At 35.7% G+C, this 21,415-nt stretch overlaps 3 protein-coding genes across 5 annotated transcripts in view; 2 read left to right on the top strand and 1 right to left on the bottom strand.

The window, feature by feature from the left end:
• Window positions 1-6: 6 nt before the first annotated feature.
• Window positions 7-1,758, top strand: LOC111439564 (polygalacturonase-like; the record flags this gene model as incomplete). The annotated part of the gene is made up of 4 exons (XM_023077181.1): window positions 7-201; window positions 346-635; window positions 902-1,130; window positions 1,462-1,758. Coding segments are annotated over 4 exons (1,008 nt in total), but the record flags the coding sequence as incomplete, so codon positions are not given.
• Window positions 1,759-8,269: 6,511 nt separating this feature from the next.
• LOC111439551 (polygalacturonase-like) lies at window positions 8,270-12,518 on the top strand. Its single transcript, XM_023077166.1, has 5 exons — window positions 8,270-8,746; window positions 8,891-9,180; window positions 9,447-9,675; window positions 10,009-10,253; window positions 12,416-12,518. Exons 1-5 carry the CDS (start codon window positions 8,270-8,272, stop codon window positions 12,516-12,518), a joined length of 1,344 nt encoding a protein of 447 aa, XP_022932934.1.
• Window positions 12,519-13,849: 1,331 nt separating this feature from the next.
• Window positions 13,850-21,415, bottom strand: part of LOC111439554 (ABC transporter C family member 2-like) — a 36,169-nt gene continuing 28,603 nt past the window's right edge. For all 3 annotated transcript variants that reach the window (XM_023077170.1, XM_023077171.1, XM_023077172.1), the window contains 10 exons: window positions 21,132-21,332; window positions 20,130-20,228; window positions 19,893-20,045; window positions 19,044-19,423; window positions 18,402-18,582; window positions 17,992-18,315; window positions 14,821-15,577; window positions 14,623-14,744; window positions 14,305-14,550; window positions 13,850-14,210 (listed from right to left, as the gene is read on the bottom strand). In XM_023077170.1, coding sequence (XP_022932938.1) covers window positions 14,082-14,210; window positions 14,305-14,550; window positions 14,623-14,744; window positions 14,821-15,577; window positions 17,992-18,315; window positions 18,402-18,582; window positions 19,044-19,423; window positions 19,893-20,045; window positions 20,130-20,228; window positions 21,132-21,332 — 2,592 coding nt within the window. In that variant the 3' untranslated portion in view covers window positions 13,850-14,081. The remainder of the gene's footprint in view (window positions 14,211-14,304; window positions 14,551-14,622; window positions 14,745-14,820; window positions 15,578-17,991; window positions 18,316-18,401; window positions 18,583-19,043; window positions 19,424-19,892; window positions 20,046-20,129; window positions 20,229-21,131; window positions 21,333-21,415) is intronic.

Genomic DNA, 21,415 nt, shown 5'->3' with positions numbered 1-21,415 from the left:
TGTAAGAACAATGTTATTACTGTTCTCATTGATGGAACTCTTGTGGCTTCCTCGGACATTCAAGTTTTAGCTAAGACTAAATCTTGGATTGAGTTTAGTCACATAGATGGGCTTTCCATTACTGGCGGTATTATCGATGGGCAAGGAACTGCCTTATGGAATTGTAAACACTCGGGGAAGAGTTGCCCCACTAGAGCCACGGTATGCAAAATTTTAGTTGGCTAGATAAAAAATAAAATTTGAAAGTTTTTCTTTAGCCGAAAGTTGAAAGAAAATGAGTCCATTAATTACAATATTAATTTAAATTTGTACTAATTCTTGCTTTGGATTCTTTTGAATGGACAGAGTCTTCGAATAAATGATGCACAAAACGTGAACATCAATGGATTATCTTCAATTAACAGCCAAAAGTTCAACATTGTGGTGAGTGGGTGTCAAAACGTGCATATGACAAGAGTGAATGTCTCGGCTGCAGACGACAGTCCAAACACTGATGGCATCCATGTGGAACAATCATCAGATGTGACCATCCTCAACTCGAGCATTAGCAACGGCGACGACTGCATCTCAATCAGTCCAGGGACCTCCAACTTGTGGGTGGAAAGTATTACATGTGGACCTGGACATGGAATCAGGTAGCTAGATTATGACGAACATGTTTAGAATTTTTTTTTTCAAAGGGTTAAATAAATTTGTCGCACTAAATTTTAAAAGATAAACCTAAACGTTGAATTAAATTTGAATCATTAAAAATATATCCTAAAGTTATTTTGAATGTGAGAAAAAAGATTTAAATTATTTTAAAATTATTTTGGATCAAAGTTGTTATTTAATATATTAGGTTGAAGCGAGAAAATTGAACCTCATGAAAAATGTGGTATTTTATTGAATGTATTTGTAGCATTGGGAGCTTGGGGATAAAGGCCGAGGAGGATGGAGTGCATAACGTTACAGTGACATTATCTACTTTCACCGGGACTAAGAATGGAGTAAGGATTAAGTCTTGGGGAAGACCAAGCCGTGGATTTGCTACAAAAGTTTATTTTCAACACATCATTATGGATAATGTGAAAAATCCAATCATAATTGATCAAAATTACTGTCCACATGAGGAGGACTGTCCTGGTCAGGTATATTTTCTCGTTCATCTCACAAGTTAATTTTTTTTTTCTAATTATATTTAACCTTACATTTGAATAGAACTCAAATTTTTAATTTTATAAATAATGGATTCATTTTATCTTTAATTGCTTGAAATTTGTTTGGTTTAAAATGGGTGCTAAATTATTAGTATTATTTTTTGTTACATTAAATTACACTTATGGGTAATAAATTGCGGACTCGGTTACCCTCACATATCTTAATATGGTACGAAGTTTTTAGGTGGTAAAAAAGTTTATAGATGTCCTTGTTTATCCGTTTTCTTAGCATATTTTGACCGTTCTTCTTTGTTCTGATTAGGCTTCTGGAGTTAAAGTTAGCGAAGTAACATACGAAGACATCAAGGGAACTTCCGCCACTGAAATAGCCATCAATTTTGATTGTAGCCCAATAAATCATTGCACTGGATTAAGCTTGAAAGACATAAACCTAACTTACGAGAATCCCATCGCTAAAGCTTCATGTAAAAATGCCGAAGGAACTACCTCTGGTGTGGTTGAACCTTCTGGTTGCTTAGCAGACGAATCTAATTTTCCGCTTAACGTGTTGGTACTAAAATTAAAGGATAGTAAAAATGCTCTAGAGGGCTTATAAATTATTTACCAATTCTACCATAAAAATCAAACAACACTCACAAAATTTTAAACTCAATAAACTTTTTCTTATGGTATGGTATCTAGTGATTTAAAACAAATGCAGTCGTGGAGTAGGTCCAAGTGTTCCCACTAAACGAGAACATCTCAATGAATTATTATACTAGAATAACTCTTATTCCTATAGCCGTTAAATATTATACTAGAATAACTCTTATTCCTATAGCCGTTAAATATTATACTAGAATAACTCTTATCCCTATAGTTGTTTCGGTAACTATTAGTTTACTCAACCACATCATTAACAATCTTAATAAATCTACCCATTATTTTAGACACAGCAGTTTATCCTTTTAACAGTTCAGCTTAATATTGACCCATGCAAATAAATTAATGGTTGATCTAAACCCCATCCTTTAAACTCTTTAATGTTTTTGTTCAATTTTAACCAAAGGAGGATTGTAAATTGTGGGTTCAACGTCCTAGACATGTATATTCCTATCCTAACAACCTGATCACAAAATATTAAACATGTCCAAGTAAATTCCTATCAGGATTGTATATATGTATGTTGTTTTTAATCCTTTTTACTGATTTCTCTCTCTCTCTTTTCTGTTTTACATGAATTAGGACCTAATTATGATATTTGGAGAGTTTTAAGTTTGAGGAATGGGTAAAACCGAGCATGTAAATAGTCAATTCGATTTTTTTTTTGAACATTACTGGTAGGAATTGACTTGGGCATGTTTGATATTTGGTGATCAGATTGTTAGGATAGAAATATACATGTCTAGGAAGTTGAATCACAATTTAGGATCCTCCTTTGGTCGAATTAGCGTGATAGGACAAACCAACTATTATTCATGTCTTTATTGAACCGAGCTGCTCAATTCATGTCTTAACATTTATTTCTACACTCTAAAACAACCGGTAAGACTTGATCAACACATATAAACAAGGTCTCAACAAACAACTTGGGGCTATGTACCAAAAAACTCTACCTTAATTCTTCCAGCCATAGCGAGTAAAATTGTTCTATCATGGCTCGAGGGCGAAAGCTAGTCCAACTTTAGCACCCTTATCAACCGCTTGGATGTCTACATCCGCAGATACGGTGAAGAACGACTTTGGACGCCACTCGTGCTGGATAAGAGCACTGGCCTTGCCAAAGTTGTTCACTCGAGCCTTCCCCGTGGTCAGTGGATCAAGTGAATGCTGGGTGCCAACGGTGATGGTATTCTAAAAACAGCAGGGTAGCTTCCATAAAGTCTTTGTGATATCTTTTTGTCCCAAAATCACACTTTTGGACTCGGGGGTGTTTTGTAATTGAACCATCAAGGTCAGTGCACATGAGAACATGTACTCAAGTTATCTGGCTTCATTGGAAGCTGTTATAGTTGGCCACTTGTCAACATTTTCTCCTTCACAAGACTCGCATTGGATAGTGGCCGCTTTATCTCATTTTCACCTGCATAAAAAAGTGGCATTGGTGTTTAGATCTTTCTCTTATTCGACGAGTTGGGGTTATGTTCTTCCCTTTAGATGTCAATGGGTCGAACTTGTAAGAGTCCCGCTGACCTCTCGGTTGGAAATGAACGTTTAACTAGCGCACCGAAAGTATTAGAATCGTTCTTGATCTTACTTAGAATTAAACAAAATAAAATGTTAAACAAACTACATTGAAGAAATATGGAGAAAGTTCTCGCAGATCTTTAGTCTACTTGCTCCAACTTCTCCACCAATAGGTGAATCTCCACCATAAAGTATTCATCGCTAGGAATCGAACACAAAGTCAAGGCTTGTGGTTGCTTCTTGAAAGAAAATCTGCAAGGACGAGAGAAGGAGACTTTTAGAGAGAATACTGGAACCGAGGAAATGTGGGATACTTTTTGGGTCAACCCAAGGGTCTTCTCTACGGCTATTTGAGGATATTTACCAAATAATATATTTGAATATCTGACATGGTAGGATATAACATCTTTCCCCAATCATATTTAAATGTCATAAGATATTCTCATATATATTTAACTAATTTAAATCTCGCTCAAATTTCAAATATATATTTTCATTCAATTATCTATATGCATGGATTATTTTAACATTTAGTATATCAAAAGCAATAAATATATTTTTCTCCTATTTGAACCCATTAACTTAAATGTATTTTTCTTTCTTTATATTTAATATATATAATATTTTAATTTGCAATTTAAGCACTCTAAATTAAATATATTTTTTCTCTTTCTTGTATTTAATGGATCTAATATGTTAAATATCAATTTGAACACTTCAAATTAAATACTTTTTCTTCTTCGAAATTTTTCTTCAACTAAATCGATCCTTTTCGTGTTACTATGAGCTGGCAAAGGAACCTTATGACCGTATTGATTATAAGCTGCAATGACGTAAAATTAATTAAATATATTCCTTAATTAATCAACTTTGTTCATTAACTACAGGCCACTCCATCGTAGACCTAGAGTTGCACCCTTATATAGTGTACAACAAGTTTTGACCATTGATATAATCGTTACAAGCTATCACGAGTTGTTCGCAATGTCTTATGCCTTAAGTGCCACTAACTCTCTCATGAACAATTTACTTATGATCAAACCATAAACCAAGTCCTTCCCGGGTCGGTGAGAGAGTGTAACTCCATTGTTCAAGTCCCGAAATCAGCACTTGAGGGAACTACTCGTCTACTTATTCTATATCGGAAAGAGTGAATTTCATGTCGTGAAATTATGTTCCCAGCTCCCTGTTTGGTCAAGTTCCCAAAACAGTAGACACATTAAATTTGCTATAAAAGTCATTCTCAACTCCCTTAGGATTGAGGTTGAGTCGCATATGGTCATCCTGTAAAATATTAATTTTCTCGATTAATGAATTTGTAAAGCGAGATAAAAAAATTTCGTGGTCCAATCTTATACAAACTCTTTGCAGTATAAGATACACCCACTCACATGTGTCAACATGAACGATTGAGATATAATCATTTGTAACAATTACAGACAGAGTCGTATCAATTATGTTATCAAGATAAGAGACCAAACCTTATCGACATACTATAGACCCTTTAGGTTATTCTTAAACATGATTCTCTTGTATGTCAATCACATGTTGTTTAAGATTACATCAATGATCTAGGACTTTTCGTACCATGGATAATGTTAAATTTTAAATAAAATAATCAAATATATTATTAAAATTAAACAATTAATTACAAGGCTTTATGGCATGAATCTCAATGCTCTCCATGTCCAAGATATTGTGACATTGTCCCCACTTTTTATGTTACCCTAGTTTACCTCAGTGGCCTAGATCATAGATTGTAGTGTCATGGTATCCAATTATTCCGACACTTATTCCCAGCGTGCCTTTCCTGATAAGGAATTTGAGCAGGGTCGGTCTCAGTCAAGGCTCTACCTGCTCTACCCCCTCGTCAAGTACCACTTCAGATTTTAGGGCACATAATCTATCATCATGCAATAAAATCTAAGTTATTAGGTACGGTAACCAATAATAACCTAATTAGATCATAAGACGTAACTAACATATGCATATAATTCACATAAGGAGCGAGATCTTGCCTACTAACCTTACAACTTACACACCTTGTCAAGGCGAGGTGAGCTTCAGTCAAGTTGCAAGGTGTCACGGTCAGGCATTTTCAAGGCGTGTTGCTTACGGTCGCGTGTCAGATGTTCCAATGATGATGCTCGTCCAAAACGTATTGTCCACGACCGCATGCCCGTTCCAACCCCTTTACTTGCTTTCATGTTAGATTGCCATTTACTATTCTTGTTGTGTTAGTACGGGGGCATGACCTGTCCAAAAAATCATGTCTACACCCTCCATGGCTAAAATGCTCCAAAATGTACTACAGGGTGAGAAACTAGTCGTCAATTCTTCCTACGGGGTTATATGCTATAAAAGTTTAGTTGTTGCTTATTTTCTTTTAGCATGTAACATTGTTTTCTAAAAAAAAAAAAAAGAAAAAGAAAAAGATTCTGTGTATTTTTCTCGCTTACATTTTCTAAAACACTTTCTTTCAAACATGACCAAGGCTCGATCAAACGTCCGAATTGTCTACGACTTACAATTTTCATACTGCTGGCTTGTTCATCGGGTTAGAATAACTGTCGCAAAATCGCCATCCCGCTCCACAAGAATGTGATTGTGATAAGTGGTATTACAGCCAAGTTGGCTCCTTGAATCATAGTACACAAACATGTCTGCTGCAAAACAACTGGGCATGTCTCGGGCTAGTCAATTGGTAGAGATCGAAGATTAGTTACCCTACGTAAGTCATTCCTACAAGCAGGATACTTACTAGGTATATTTATAAATTCACCCCGTTTTGTTTTCTTTTTCAGTTGTTCGCAGGTTGCAAGGTCAAGCTGGAGGAGCGTTCGAGAGCTATGCAGTCAGAGAGGGGGTCGTTGTGGAACTTCAGTCCTTCATTCCATTTAGTCAGTCTTCTCTATTTCATTTTTTTAGTTGCATCCAAGTCCATTTTCCCCTTTGTAATAAATTCGAAGTCTTGTAATTTTATTTTAATGTGGAATTGTTTAACTTAATTTTATTTTAATTTTACTGCATTTTCTTATTTTATTTTACTTATATTTTTATTTTTTTTCGCCTTCATCTTTTTACTTTCGATCCGAGGTTCGAAGTCTCAGAATTCGTGCCGTGACATCTTGGATTTTCCATACCAGCGATAATATAAAATTACGAATAAAAGAATTATTAAATAATTAATTACTGTCACAATTTAGTGCAACTTATTTTAGTTTGAATTAGTTATGGAATATATGATATTAGTAATCTTCCACAATATATTAGTTAGGAAATATATCTTAGATATCATAATCGGTTGAATTTGAATAGTAGTATATTTTATTTTATTATCAGGATTTAGTTAGTTTATATTTTCTTGGTAGATATTATTTAGTAGTATCTTGTATCCTATTTAAAGGTCGTGAATATCAATGAAGATAGAACATTCATCCCAATTCTTTTCCTCATTCTTAAATCTGTATTCTTTCGTTGAGTAATAATATTTTCATATCTATGCACACTTTTGAGTGGTAGATATTGCGACAATTACAAAACTTTACGGCATAAATCCCAACAATGGGAGACTTGAAGCAGTAGGAGGAGACTATGAATCCTCCAAAAAGATGGGTAGAAATCCATGGCGAGGACTTCACAGCCACAACAACTACAATCAACGGTCCTCGTCCAGCTTCATATACGAGGTGGTCTATCGAGAATCTGAATACACACAAAAGGTGGACCTTCATGCCTTCTGAGCCAAACCGTCGAAAACCCAGCATTGGGGGTCTTAAAGTACCTATTTGCTTTCAAGAAAAGAGCTGTAGAGACAAAATTGTAAATGTCTTATGTACATTGAGGACTAGGTTAACCATAGGTCGGCCAAGAGCACAATGGTCGACCCTAGAGCTATGCACAACTTTATGATAGAGACAGAAGAAAAACACTTGAACATTCTCTAGTATAAAGATAGAAATGATGAAAGTTGTCAATGCGATACTTTTATCTACCTCAAGAGTTTTAAAGAGAACTCCGATAGGTGAGAGACGGTAAAAAAAAAGTCTTTAATGATAAAAAATTTGTTGATCCATATAAAAACGGCATATCATCGATATAGTCTATCAATGATAGACTTTGAGACTTCGAAAAGTGTAACATCCGTAAATTATTTCTTTGTGTGGTGCACTTGTAAATTTATTGGATAGTTTCAAATATGACAAACAATTTTTCTTCTCTTTGTTTGTGTGACATCTTTGCAAATAAAAAGTCACGGACTCTATATTACATCACCAACTACAAATAAAAAAGACTATGAAACCGACTCTATAGAATATTTTATTATTTTTATTATAATAGAGAATCCATATAGAATCAATATCTAAAAATATAAACACCTAAAAGTATTAGGAAATTGTTATTATTATAGTAGGAGGTTGAGAAGCGGGATCAATGAAACCGATGTTAGGTTGCATGGTTCTTTAGTTGACACAAACCACTAAAATTAAACATCTTTTTTACAAAATAAACGGTGGGAAAAATGAGGGTTTTTTTATTTTTTTTTTTTGTTTTGTTGGGGCTAAGATCATCCCATCCCATCCCATCCCTTTATTAGTTAAATAAAAAATAAAATCATATTGACAAAGAAAGATTTTTTAAATTCAAGGAAACTAAAAATGAGAGATGGAACGGTCCATCATTAAAATGGCAATGAGTGTCTTATCTTATAAGATAGACTTCAATTTAAAAAGGTTGGCAGGAGGCAGAGATTTACCCACGCGACATCCGTAATCAAAATTGGTTAAACGGTGTAAAAACAATAATTGTTAAATAGAACAAGAATAGGATAGTACTTGAGACGGGTAAGTTCAAATTAGAGTTGGAAGGGTAAGCATTAACCTCTAAATATCACTCCAGGGCTCTTCCATTTTCCTATCACTTGCTTCCTTTTTCTCTCTCTCATGCTTATCACCAGCCCTTGTATCATTAAGTTTTCTTTCGCTCTTCTCCTCACCTTTCATGTTTTTCTTTCCCTTCTATTTCTATTTTGTAACCATGCCTTGGCTGCTGAATTAACATTCAATATTATTAGCCTCGGTGCCAAGCCCGATGGAAAGACCGATGCCTCGTCTGTGCTTCAAATGACATGGGCTAAGGCTTGTGACTCGTCTACACCGGCCACTATTTACGTTCCCAAGGGTATATTCTACGTTCGAAGTGTGAGCTTTAATGGGCCTTGTAAGAACAATGTTATTACTGTTCTCATTGATGGAACTCTTGTGGCTTCCTCGGACATTCAAGTTTTAGCTAAGACTAAATCTTGGATTGAGTTTAGTCACATAGATGGGCTTTCCATTACTGGCGGTATTATCGATGGGCAAGGAACTGCCTTATGGAATTGTAAACACTCGGGGAAGAGTTGCCCCACTGGAGCCACGGTATGCAAAATTTGAGTTGGCTAGATAAAAAATAAAATTTGAAAGTTTTTCTTTAGCCGGAAGTTGAAAGGAAATGAGTCCATTAATTACAATATTAATTTAAATTTGTACTAATTCTTGCTTTGGATTCTTTTGAATGGACAGAGTCTTCGAATAAATGATGCACAAAACGTGAACATCAATGGATTATCCTCAATTAACAGCCAAAAGTTCAACATTGTGGTGAGTGGGTGTCAAAACGTGCATATGACAAGAGTGAATGTCTCGGCTGCAGACGACAGTCCAAACACTGATGGCATCCATGTGGAACAATCATCAGATGTGACCATCCTCAACTCGAGCATTAGCAACGGCGACGACTGCATCTCAATCAGTCCAGGGACCTCCAACTTGTGGGTGGAAAGTATTACATGTGGACCTGGACATGGAATCAGGTAGCTAGATTATGACGAACCTGTTTATAATTTTTTTTTTCAAAGGGTTAAATAAATTTGTCGCACTAAATTTTAAAAGATAAACCTAAACGTTGAATTAAATTTGAATCATTAAAAATATATCCTAAAGTTATTTTGAATGTGAGAAAAAAGATTTAAATTATTTTAAAATTATTTTGGATCAAAGTTGTTATTTAATATATTAGGTTGAAGCGAGAAGATTGAACCTCATGAAAAATGTGGTATTTTATTGAATGTATTTGTAGCATTGGGAGCTTGGGGATAAAGGCCGAGGAGGATGGAGTGCATAACGTTACAGTGACATTATCTACTTTCACCGGGACTAAGAATGGAGTAAGGATTAAGTCTTGGGGAAGACCAAGCCGTGGATTTGCTACAAAAGTTTATTTTCAACACATCATTATGGATAATGTGAAAAATCCAATCATAATTGATCAAAATGACTGTCCACATGAGGAGGACTGTCCTGGTCAGGTATATTTTCTCGTTCATCTCACACAAGTTAATTTTTTTTTTCTAATTATATTTAACCTTACATTTGAATAGAACTCAAATTTTTAATTTTATAAATAATGGATTCATTTTATCTTTAATTGCTTGAAATTTGTTTGGTTTAAAATGGGTGCTAAATTATTAGTATTATTTTTTGTTACATTAAATTACACTTATGGGTAATAAATTGCGGACTCGGTTACCCTCACATATCTTAATATGGTACGAAGTTTTTAGGTGGTAAAAAAGTTTATAGATGTCCTTGTTTATCCGTTTTCTTAGCATATTTTGACCGTTCTTCTTTGTTCTGATTAGGCTTCTGGAGTTAAAGTTAGCGAAGTAACATACGAAGACATCAAGGGAACTTCCGCCACTGAAATAGCAATCAATTTTGATTGTAGCCCAATAAATCATTGCACTGGATTAAGCTTGAAAGACATAAACCTAACTTACGAGAATCACATCGCTAAAGCTTCATGTAAAAATGCCGAAGGAACTACCTCTGGTGTGGTTGAACCTTCTGCTTGCTTAGCAGACGAATCTAATTTTCCGCTTAACGTGTTGGTACTAAAATTAAAGGATAGTAAAAATGCTCGAGAGGGCTTATAAATTATTTACCAATTCTACCATAAAAATCAAACAACACTGACAAAATTTTAAACTCAATAAACTTTTTCTTATGGTATGGTATCTAGTGATTTAAAATAATTGCAGTCGTGGAGTAGGTCCAAGTGTTCCCACTAAACGAGAAAATCTCAATGAATTATTATACTNCTAGTGATTTAAAACAATTGCAGTCGTGGAGTAGGTCCAAGTGTTCCCACTAAACGAGAAAATCTCAATGAATTATTATACTAGAATAACTCTTATTCCTATAGCTGTTAAATATTATACTAGAATAACTCTTATTCCTATAGCTGTTAAATATTATACTAGAATAACTCTTATTCCTATAGTTTTTTCAGTAACTATTAGTTTACTCAACCACATCATTAACAATCTTAATAAATCTGTCCATTATTTTAGACACAGCAGTTTATCCTTTTAACAGTTCAGCTTAATATTGAACCATGCAAATAAATTCCATACGAGGACAGTCCAAAAGCCGCCGCGAGCCAATATATGAATCTCACATTACGAACCAATGATCGAGACCGTATGATATATTGTCATGCTTCCTTCTCGCTGTTTTGAAAATAGTTCGTACTTATGAAAACTAGGGTAGACTTATTTATTTGCTAGTGAACTCGAACTTAAGACCCACTTTGTTGGCAATAACTTCCCTTTGAGACTTGTGGCCATCTACCGATATTTTTCTAGTTAGTTTTAGGGATTTTCTTAATCATCGCGCATTGGACAAGACTTCTCTTAGAGTTGAATTTGGGATTTATGGGCTCAATCTTAGGAACAAAGAAATGAACTATTAAGAAGACAGTGAACCTTTCCTTCATGAAATACTATCTTTATTGAAATTGACAACTCTTGATCTTAAGCTTTACGGTGATTGCAACATTTTCATAAAGGACTTGGAATTGAAACACAGTGGATTGATTGATCAAATTTGAATTTCAAATGTCGGTTTTCGGAACCCAAAAAAAAAAAAAAGAGAGTTTATCGGAAAAATTTCCTCTCATTTTTTGATAATTAGGTATAATTCTAGGCTCTTAGTGTTCATAGCAAAGAGGGTGAAATCATAGTGAACTGAGGGCTAGAACGTTCAAATGGAAAAAAGTATCACTCACCGAAGTTCGGGGTAAGTTTGGTTAACCCCATGATTTTGAGCCTCAATTTCTCTTTTCTTAGTAATATGTTAATTGGTGAAATTGGTACCGACGTGTTCAAGCTCGAGATATCGCGAAGTTTGGTGAAGGAACCAATTTCGATCGAGTCCTAGAATGTGCTGAACGAGGGTGATATTAGACTATCTAAGCCTTTCCCACACGCATGTCCGAATGGTCACAAGGTAGAAGATGATCGTGCGGTTAGTTCAGTTGAACTAACAATTAATGGTTGATCTAAACCCCATCCTTTAAACTCTTTAATGTTTTTGTTCAATTTTAACCAAAGGAGGATTGTAAATTGTGGGTTCAACGTCCTAGACATGTATATTCCTATCCTAACAACCTGATCACAAAATATTAAACATGTCCAAGTAAATTCCTATCAGGATTGTATATATGTATGTTGTTTTTAATCCTTTTTACTGATTTCTCTCTCTCTCTTTTCTGTTTTACATGAATTAGGACCTAATTATGATATTTGGAGAGTTTTAAGTTTGAGGAATGGGTAAAACCGAGCATGTAAATAGTCAATTCGATTTTTTTTTTGAACATTACTGGTAGGAATTGACTTGGGCATGTTTGATATTTGGTGATCAGATTGTTAGGATAGAAATATACATGTCTAGGAAGTTGAATCACAATTTAGGATCCTCCTTTGGTCGAATTAGCGTGATAGGACAAACCAACTATTATTCATGTCTTTATTGAACCGAGCTGCTCAATTCATGTCTTAACATTTATTTCTACACTCCAAAACAACCGGTAAGACTAGATCAACACATATAAACAAGGTCTCAACAAACAACTTGGGGCTATGTACCAAAAAACTCTACCTTAATTCTTCCAGCCATAGTGAGTAAAATTGTTCTATCATGGCTCGAGGGCGAAAGCTAGTCCAACTTTAGCACTCTTATCAACCGCTTGGATGTCTACATCTGCAGATACGGTGAAGAACGACTTTGGACGCCACTCGTGCTGGATAAGAGCACTGGCCTTGCCAAAGTTGTTCATTCGAGCCTTCCCCGTGGTCAGTGGATCAAGTGAATGCTGGGTGCCAACGGTGATGGTATTCTAAAAACAGCAGGGTAGCTTCCATAAAGTCTTTGTGATATCTTTTTGTCCCAAAATCACACTTTTGGACTCGGGGGGTGTTTTGTAATTGAACCATCAAGGTCGGTGCACATGAGAACATGTACTCAAGTTATTTGGCTTCATTGGAAGCTGTTATAGTTGGCCACTTGTCAACATTTTCTCCTTCACAAGACTCGCATTGGATAGTGGCCGCTTTGTCTCATTTTCACCTGCATAAAAAAGTGGCATTGGTGTTTAGATCTTTCTCTTATTCGACGAGTTGGGGTTATGTTCTTCCCTTTAAATGTCAATGGGATGTGAGCTTAAGTCAAGTAGCAAGGTGTGACGATCATGTTTGTCCAAGGCGTGTTGCTTACGGTCGCGTGTCAGATGTTTCAATGATGCTTGTCCAAAACGTATTGTCCACGACCGCATGCCCGTTCCAAGCTCCTTTACTTGCTTTTATGTTAGATGGACATTTACTATTCTTGTTGTGTTAGTACGGGGGCAGGGGCATGACCTGTCAACAAAATCATGTCTACACCCTCCAGGGTTATAATGCTCCAAAATGTATTATAGAGTGATGAAACTAGTCGGTTTATTACATTGCTTTCTTCAAAAAAAAAAAAAAAAAAAAAGATTCTATACATATCCTCGCTTACATTTTCTAAGACACTTTCTTTCAAACATGACCAAGGCTCAATCAAACGCCCGAATTGTCTACGACTTACAATTTTCATACTGCTGACTTGTTCATCGAGTTAGAATAAGTGTCGCAAAATCGCTATCCCACTCCACAAGAATGTGATTGTGATAAGTGGTATTAGAGCCAAATTGGCTCCTTGAATCATAGCACACAAACATGTCTGTTGCAAAACAATTGGGCAAGTCTCAGGCTAATCAATTGGTAGTGACGTAAGTTGTTCCTACAAGCAGGATACTTACTAGGTATATTTATAAATTCACCCCGTTTTGTTTTCTTTTTCAAGTATTCGCAAGTTGCAGAGCAAGGTGAAGGAGCGTTCGAGAGCTATGCAGTCAAAGAGTGAGCCATTGTGAAACTTCAGTCTTTCTCTCCATTGTTTAGTCCTGTCTATTTCATTTTTTAGTTGTATCCAAATCCATTTTCCCTTATCTTGTAATTTTATTTTAACTTAATTTAATTTTAATTTTACTGCATTTTTTTTTTTAATTGTGGAACAACTTAGAATAACTACTTAATGTGTTGTGATGTTCAAAGCCTTAGTTTTCCTTCCGCTTCTAGCTAAAATTCTCTCAAACTTGATAATTAGGCCTTAAATTGAATCAAAACTGGAAAACGGATTAAAACAAATACAAAACATACTACAATCACCCTTCTTCATGGCATTCGAACTTTTCAAAAACCTATGATCGTGCGATTTCTAACTCAATTCAACTCAAATCCGTCGCTCAACTTGTACATCAATGTCACAAATCTCTATAAAAATGATGTATTAGTGCAAGAATGCGATGATTTCACAACAATTTAATAGCAGCATCAAGTAACAATGTTGTCTATCCGGCTGGTTCAAGAACTAAGGTACGTAAGTATTGGGCATTGGCAGCTCCTGTACTCTGAACCATCTTGGAGAAAGCGCTGTGTTCATTTGATAACAGTTGTTTGGGAGTGTTATACTCCAAAACCTGAAGAGAATGAGGTAATATCACAGGCTTGAATCAGAATGCAAAATCAAAGCAGCTTTTCATAATTTAAAATGTATTAGCACGCCAACATTACCCGACCAGCTTCAAGTACAAGGATCCGATCACAATCTATGATGGTATTCAATCTGTGTGCAATAATAAGCATTGAACAAGATTTGAACTCTTCCCTTATAGTTTTCTGAATTAAAGCATCAGTTCGAACATCAACAGCCGCAGTTGCTTCATCAAGAACCATAATTTTCGTCCTACGAAGAAGCGCTCGGGCAAGGCTTAGCAGTTGCCTTTGTCCAATGCTAAAGTTCTCCCCAGACTCCAAAACCTATAAACAATAAATCTGTTGTTTTTCCTATAACCAAACACATATATATTTCACACCGTTCAAGCAACGTACCTCGGTGTCCAGGCCAAACGTACTCCTCCTTATGAAATCCTTTAAATGTACCCTCTCCAAAACTTCCCAAAGATCAGCATCACTATGATTGTTGAATGGATCTAGATTAAACCTAACAGTTCCTACACAAAGTAAGAAAAAGGATTAACAAAGTAGAAAGTGGCACTGTAATATTTTTGACAATTATAGATCGTTTACCCGAAAAAAGAACAGGTGACTGTGGTATAATCCCAAGGACTTTTCTTAAATCTAATAGCCCGAACATTGCAACATCGAAACCATCTATCAATATTTTCCCCCTTTCCAGTTCAACGATACGAAATAAGGCGTTTAACATGCTTGATTTTCCTGCACCAGTTCGTCCCACTATTCCGACCTTTTCAAACGAAAAAATTGTGAAAGATAGACCATGCAACACTGTTGGGAGCTCAGGCCTGTATCTTAAGACAATATCCTCAAATTTGATAACTCCCAAATTAGGCCACCAAGGAGGGGGGCGATTGGTGTCAATAATTGATGGAGCTTCTAAAGGTAAATCTATGTACGTCCCAACACGCTCGACGGAGTTCAAACTGTTCTCAGCCGCACTTCCGAGCCTTAGTACACCTCTAAGCAAAGAGGTAATATTTAAAGCATAGCTAAGTAAAATACCCATGGTGGATGCAAATGCCTGCTGCTTTTCTGCCCTGCCATTCTGCATCACAGCAAAGGTTATTGTAAGCCATATCATAAGACTACCCATGGTTTCTAAACGGATTCCAAGCCATCGATTTCCACTCATGTTTACGAGCGTAAATCTAATATTATTGTCCATGGATTTCCCATTAATCTCAGCCATTCTATCATAAGCTTTATATGCACGAATAGTTGAAATGCCATTTAAAGCTTCAGTAAATTGTGCATAAACAGGAGATCTACTTATGGAGTCTAGACGCTTTACTTCTCGAGCTGTGCTCTGTACGGAAAAAGAAAGAAAGCAAGAAGTTAATCCTTCATTATATATCCATAATTGAAAGCTTAAAATATGCTATATTGTTATACCTAAAATATATATATATATATATATATATTTATAACAAGAAACAAAATTTTCAATTCATACATAAAATGGGGCAAAAAAGTGAATGGAGAGGGAAAAGAGAGACGAGAACCAATAGAGCTAAAAGCTAGAACCTTTTATGAGTTAGTATCCAAGCAGGGAATGGATGACATTCCGCAACTTGACAATGTTGAAGGAATGACCTTAGTTATATCTGTGTAAACCTCATCCTTAATTATATATGTATTGTTACCTTAATATCTAAGGATTCAGTTATGACTTGCCTTCTAGCATATACCTGAGAGAACAATGGATCTGGCATTGGAGTTGGAGTTCATGGTTCCGTTAATAACTTCGCGGTAGTAGGGGTGGACTCATAATTAGAATTGATACTAAGCGTGAACACAATAACTGGTTCTGTGGGTCGGTTATTTAGTGTCTAGGGGTTTAATAGTTTCCCAAGGACCTTCCCCAATCTCTATGTTCTCCTACTGAAGAGAGGTCTTAGAGAAGAACGGTTTATGCTCTGTGAAAATCACATTAATTAAAGTGTTAGACTTTTTTGATGTAGGCGTGTAATATTTGTACCACTTTGTGGTAGAAGAATATCATAGAAAGACCCATCTCACTGCTTTTGGTTCAAGTTTACCTCATTGACTGTTGTGAACATGAACAAAGGCAGTGCACTCAAATATGTGGGGTATGAGACGATTGATGTTCGAAAGTAAGAACGAAATTAGTTGAGGAATTCTATTGGGCTTAAATTATTCGGGACACGGGATGGGAAACAATTAATCACGTAAGTTGCAATAAGAACTGCCTCTCCCTAGAAAGTTTTTGGCATGTTTCCATGAAAAAGCAATGCTCGAGTAGTGTTTAAAAGGTGTTCATTTTTCCTTTCGGCCTCTCAATTTTGCTGAGGTGTAATAACGCATGCACGAAGAATCATGGATAATGCCTTGAGATAAAAAATATGAGGATAAGGTTTGATTGAAATAATCTCTAGCATTGTCAATTCAAAATGTTTTGATTTTGATTCCAAATTGGGTCGGAATGATCGAGCGGAAGGTAGGAATAATATTACTAACATCTAATTTTTGTTTGGAAAGGAATAACCGTGTGACTCGAGTACAATAATGTAAAAAATGAAAGAGCATCACAAATACATGAAACAGTTGAGGGTCTCCATATACCACTATGAACCAAAGGTAAAGGAGTAGAATGAGAAAAGATATACGAGTATATCAGGCAAATTCATAAGTATCACACTGAAAATCAAAGGCTTGGAGTCTGTGAAACAAATTTGGAAACATAATTCTCAAATCTCAAATGAGGATGTTGCATGTGAAAATGATATAACCAAAAACACATCTTTATTTGAGGAACTAAGAAATGACACAGGTGCAAGGATGATTGTTCCCTTAGGTTACTATGTCATTCAATTCCTTAGCAATTCCAATCGTACATTTCGAGCTTTGGTCTTGAAAAACACAACATGACAAGGAGAAAATAACATTATATTAGTTCTCATGGGTAGACTTTTGTATAGAAAGGAGACTATTAGGTAATTTTGGAACGTGTAAGACGCTTTCAATGAAAGGGTTTCAAAACCAGAGTTTATAATCCAAGAGCCAACTTGACATATCTCAAAAGGGTTAATACAAAAAGTGGAAGTTCGATACAAATGCTAATGCTAATGTTGCGGCCTTCCTACTATGAATACTCTTTAACGTGATCATTGATTGTTGTACAATGCTAATGCATTACTGGTTGGTAACTACGACGGCTTTGAATGAAACTTGGTCACGGTGGAAGATCGGTAGCTATGAAGGCTCTGAATAAGTTTGGTCAAGGTGGAAGTTCGTTAACTATGAAGGTTACGCTAATTAATAAGACCCCCCAGAATAGAACGACTCTTGATACATACCATGGTAAATTATTAAATTTCCAAGAGGTACATGCATGCATGTTTTATAATAGAGAAAGACTAACTAAATCCTTAGATACTAGATAACAATAAATCTAAATTAGGGAGCTAAGATTACACAAATATTACCTAAATCACGACCATTCCTTCAACAATAAGTTTATCAAATTGTCTTTTTTGAAAGTCCTTACTTAAACATATAGCCGTTTTTTTGTATTGTCAAAGATAAGTTACGCGTAATACACTTAATATTCTCGTTCACTATAGCGAGATAGCCTTATTACTACAATAGACTGGCATAGGTTTGTTTTGAAACAATTTCAATTTGAAGTATCTTGTTAACATTTAATCTAAACTACTGCTTTTTTGCAAAAGTAAGAAAAGAACAAGGATTTTTAGTTACCTGGTAGTATAAATAGGCCGCATAAAACAATAACAGAAGAGGAAGGATTGCCCACAATGATAAAGTGCTCATGAACCCTATCAAGATGAATGTAGAAAGGAGTTGTGAAATTTGCCCCAAGAACATGTTGAAAAACGAGGCAACACTCCTGTCAATGTCACTAAGATCCTTTGAAAATCGATTTATTATCCTCCCAAGTGGATTGGTGTTGAAGAATACCATTGGAGCTTTTAAAATAGAAGTAAGCATTAGATCATGCAACCTTTTGGCTGCATACAGGCTTGATATGATCAGCCAATAAGAATTCAACAGTGTCACCACTACCTGACATCAAAAGTTATTTTTTGCTTGAGCTACATCAAAAGTTAATAATGTAGTATGCATAAATTATTAGTTGATTGTACTCATACCTGACCAAATGACAGGCCCGCGTATATCGTGTTGTAGTACAATGTTTCACTAGGATCGATATTGCCTTCGTCCGACCATTTGCTTAACCATAGGCTTCTAAATATTCGAAGAGTTTCTGATAGAACATAGCATAAGAGGAGTACAATAACCACCCATAGGCCTCCTAATGCATTCTTGTATCTTAAAAGAACCAAAACAACTTGTTCAGGATCATCAACCCAATAGGAGTAAACTAGATTCTAAAACATTATCTTTCTTGGCCATGCTTTAAACCAAAAGGGATGTCACCCTCCTCCTTAAGAAATTTTACGAATAACCATTGACCTTGTGAAGCTTAAACTTCATGACCTTGAGGTCGTATAGATTGGAACCCAGACCGACGAGAACGAAAGCCCTACGCACCGCTTCCTTAGTTGAAATAAAGAAAATTATAACTCAATCCTTACGAAGAGTGTACTCCACTTGACCCTTCTATACAAAATCCTATTATCACTACCAACAAAAGACCGCGTAGTAAGAAAGAAGAATATCTTTGTAAAACTAGAACATATATATATATATATATTATATATATATACACACACATATTTTAGAAACAAACACAAAACTGGATAGTGAGATTCGTGGTAAAAAGTTCTTACCGCACTAAAACGTTCCAATTGACGACACCTGTTTCTCTTTCTTCCTGTTTAATAAGAACAGATTTTTGTGCTTTACGATTTTTTGAAGGATTAGCATCCTTTTTAAAATCATTTACCATCACATCAGCAGGAAATTCAGATGATTTTTTAGTATCACTGATTTCACCTTCTTCCTTTTCCTCTTCCAATTTACCTGCACTTTCCATTAACCTTGTGAACAACTCGCCATTTTCATAAAGTTCCTCATATGTCCCTTCCTCCTTCACCACACCTTCATGAACAAGGATAATTCTGTCAACTTGTGAGAGAAAATGCAGTTGGTTGGTCACAAGAACTCTCGTTTTCCCTCTTAGTTCTTTCCTAATGCATTTTTCAAAAACCTGTTGATCGTTGGATGACTACATGAGAAAAGTACCAAAAAACTCAAACAAGGAAAACATGAAACAGAAGAATATTAAGATTGCTGCCCTTAACACAGATTACCATGGTCACAAAAATGAGCAATAAGGAAATAAGTTATTCGACATTTGAGAATTCTATTGACATGGCTAAGTTAAAGGCATGGCTCTGATACCATGTTAGGAATAACGACTCTCCACAATGGTATGATATTGTCCACTTTGAGCATACGCTCTCATGGCTTTGTTTTTGGGCTTCCCCAAAGGACCCCATACCAATGAAGATGTATTTCTTACTTATAAACCCATGATCATTCCCTAAATTAGCCAACGTGGGACTCCTTCCCAACAATCGAGACATATAGGTTGTCAAAATAATCCCATTTTTCACCTAACCATGTACTTCAAAAATTAAAATCAAGGAAAAATAATCTCATGGCGGGATATCTACCTCTCTAGCCACATGAGCATCAAGAGCACTCAAGGGATCATCAAAAATGTACACATCAGCATTGGAGTACACGGCCCTAGCCAAGGAAACTCTTTGCTTCTGACCACCACTAATATTCACTCCTCTTTCCCCAATTTCAGTCAGATCACCACCCTAGCAGTGAACCAAAAGAAAAAAGCTCACTGCAGAGTTTTAAACATAATTATCATCAAGGACTCGTGCAATAAAAATACTTACGGGAAGTAAATCAAAGTCATGCTGTAACGCAGTTACGTCTATTGTCTTCTCGTATCTGGCAGAATCAAAGACACCACCAAATATTATATTATCACGTGCCTGCAAATCAAATCAAATTTGACATCCATAAATACAACAATGCTTCAAAATCAATAATCTTTAGAAATTTGGGTGGAGGGTTTCGACTTAGGCATCTCCAAAGCTTTGCAATGGTGATTCCTTTATGCATTATTCAATCATTTCTCCATTTTAAATGTAACTTTTTCAGATTTGGTGCTGGACAAAGCTACAAAGAATGATTTCATTGGGATTTCAGCAAAAGATCCCAATTGGAGGGAATGGTCTCAAATAGGAAACAATCAACAATCAGTACAAGGACAAAATAAGTAGGAAACAAAGAATTTAAGAGAAAACGAAGGTTGTTTTGGGTTTTAGTGTTGGTGTGTTAGGGATCCATATAATTCACTAAGGTTCACTCTCATCACCAACAATGTCACTTTCAAAAGAATACCTATGTGTAGCATCCTGCAACCAAGTTTTTTAGTGGCGTATGTCAATGGTTCTCCAATCATGTGATCATCTATATCAATGCTCCGTATATAATGACGAACGTCTGTTCACTATGCATAATAGTTTCAACAATTCAACTAATGTTTCATAACTTTCTACATCATTATAAACATCTCAAACACCACCCACTCTTTCTTCTTAGTCATAACCTAAAAAACAAATATATAATTTAGATCTAAACCCAAATAGTAATATGTACCAAAAAATCCTAATATTTCCAAAGAGATTTGCCTTTGACTGCACCCAAAAAAGGTAGGACCAAAACACATACACCTATACAAAAGAGGACAGTCAACGAACACATCCACAATATAAGACAGGGGATTCGATGAAGATGGTGACAAAAGATAGTGGCGACATGTGAGCCTCACACACAGATGAAAAGTTAAACCGCACGTATACGAATGAAACATCTATGTTATGCCAACTTACTGTAGCATTATAAATCCATGCAATTTGTGGAACATAAGCAACACTTCCCCGAATAATAACACTAGAATCTGCAACTGGAGGAAGTTCTCCAAGCATGGCTGATATTAGTGATGTCTTTCCCTCCCCTGTACTTCCAACAATTGCGACCAAGCTACCAACTGGTATGTCCAAATTGATGTTTGATAGCGTGGGCTTCTCAGCCTAGTTAAAAAATAATAAATGACCAAGATGAACAATTGAACCATTGGAAAGCAATGCAAAAAAAAAAAAAAAAAAAAAAAAAA

Source organism: Cucurbita moschata, unplaced genomic scaffold (assembly GCF_002738365.1).
Source record: "Cucurbita moschata cultivar Rifu unplaced genomic scaffold, Cmos_1.0 Cmo_Scf00096, whole genome shotgun sequence".
Lineage (NCBI taxonomy): Eukaryota > Viridiplantae > Streptophyta > Magnoliopsida > Cucurbitales > Cucurbitaceae > Cucurbita > Cucurbita moschata.
This window is presented reverse-complemented; position numbering and strand designations above follow the sequence as displayed.

Coding starts and splice junctions, on each gene's coding strand:
- LOC111439551 (XM_023077166.1), top strand. CDS start 8,270: ATGCTTATCACCAGCCCTTGTATCATTAAGTTTTCTTTCGCTCTTCTC. Junction 9,676..10,008: donor AGGAGGACTGTCCTGGTCAG/GTATATTTTCTC, acceptor TGTTCTGATTAG/GCTTCTGGAGTTAAAGTTAG. Junction 10,254..12,415: donor TCTAATTTTCCGCTTAACGT/GTTGGTACTAAA, acceptor CTACATCTGCAG/ATACGGTGAAGAACGACTTT.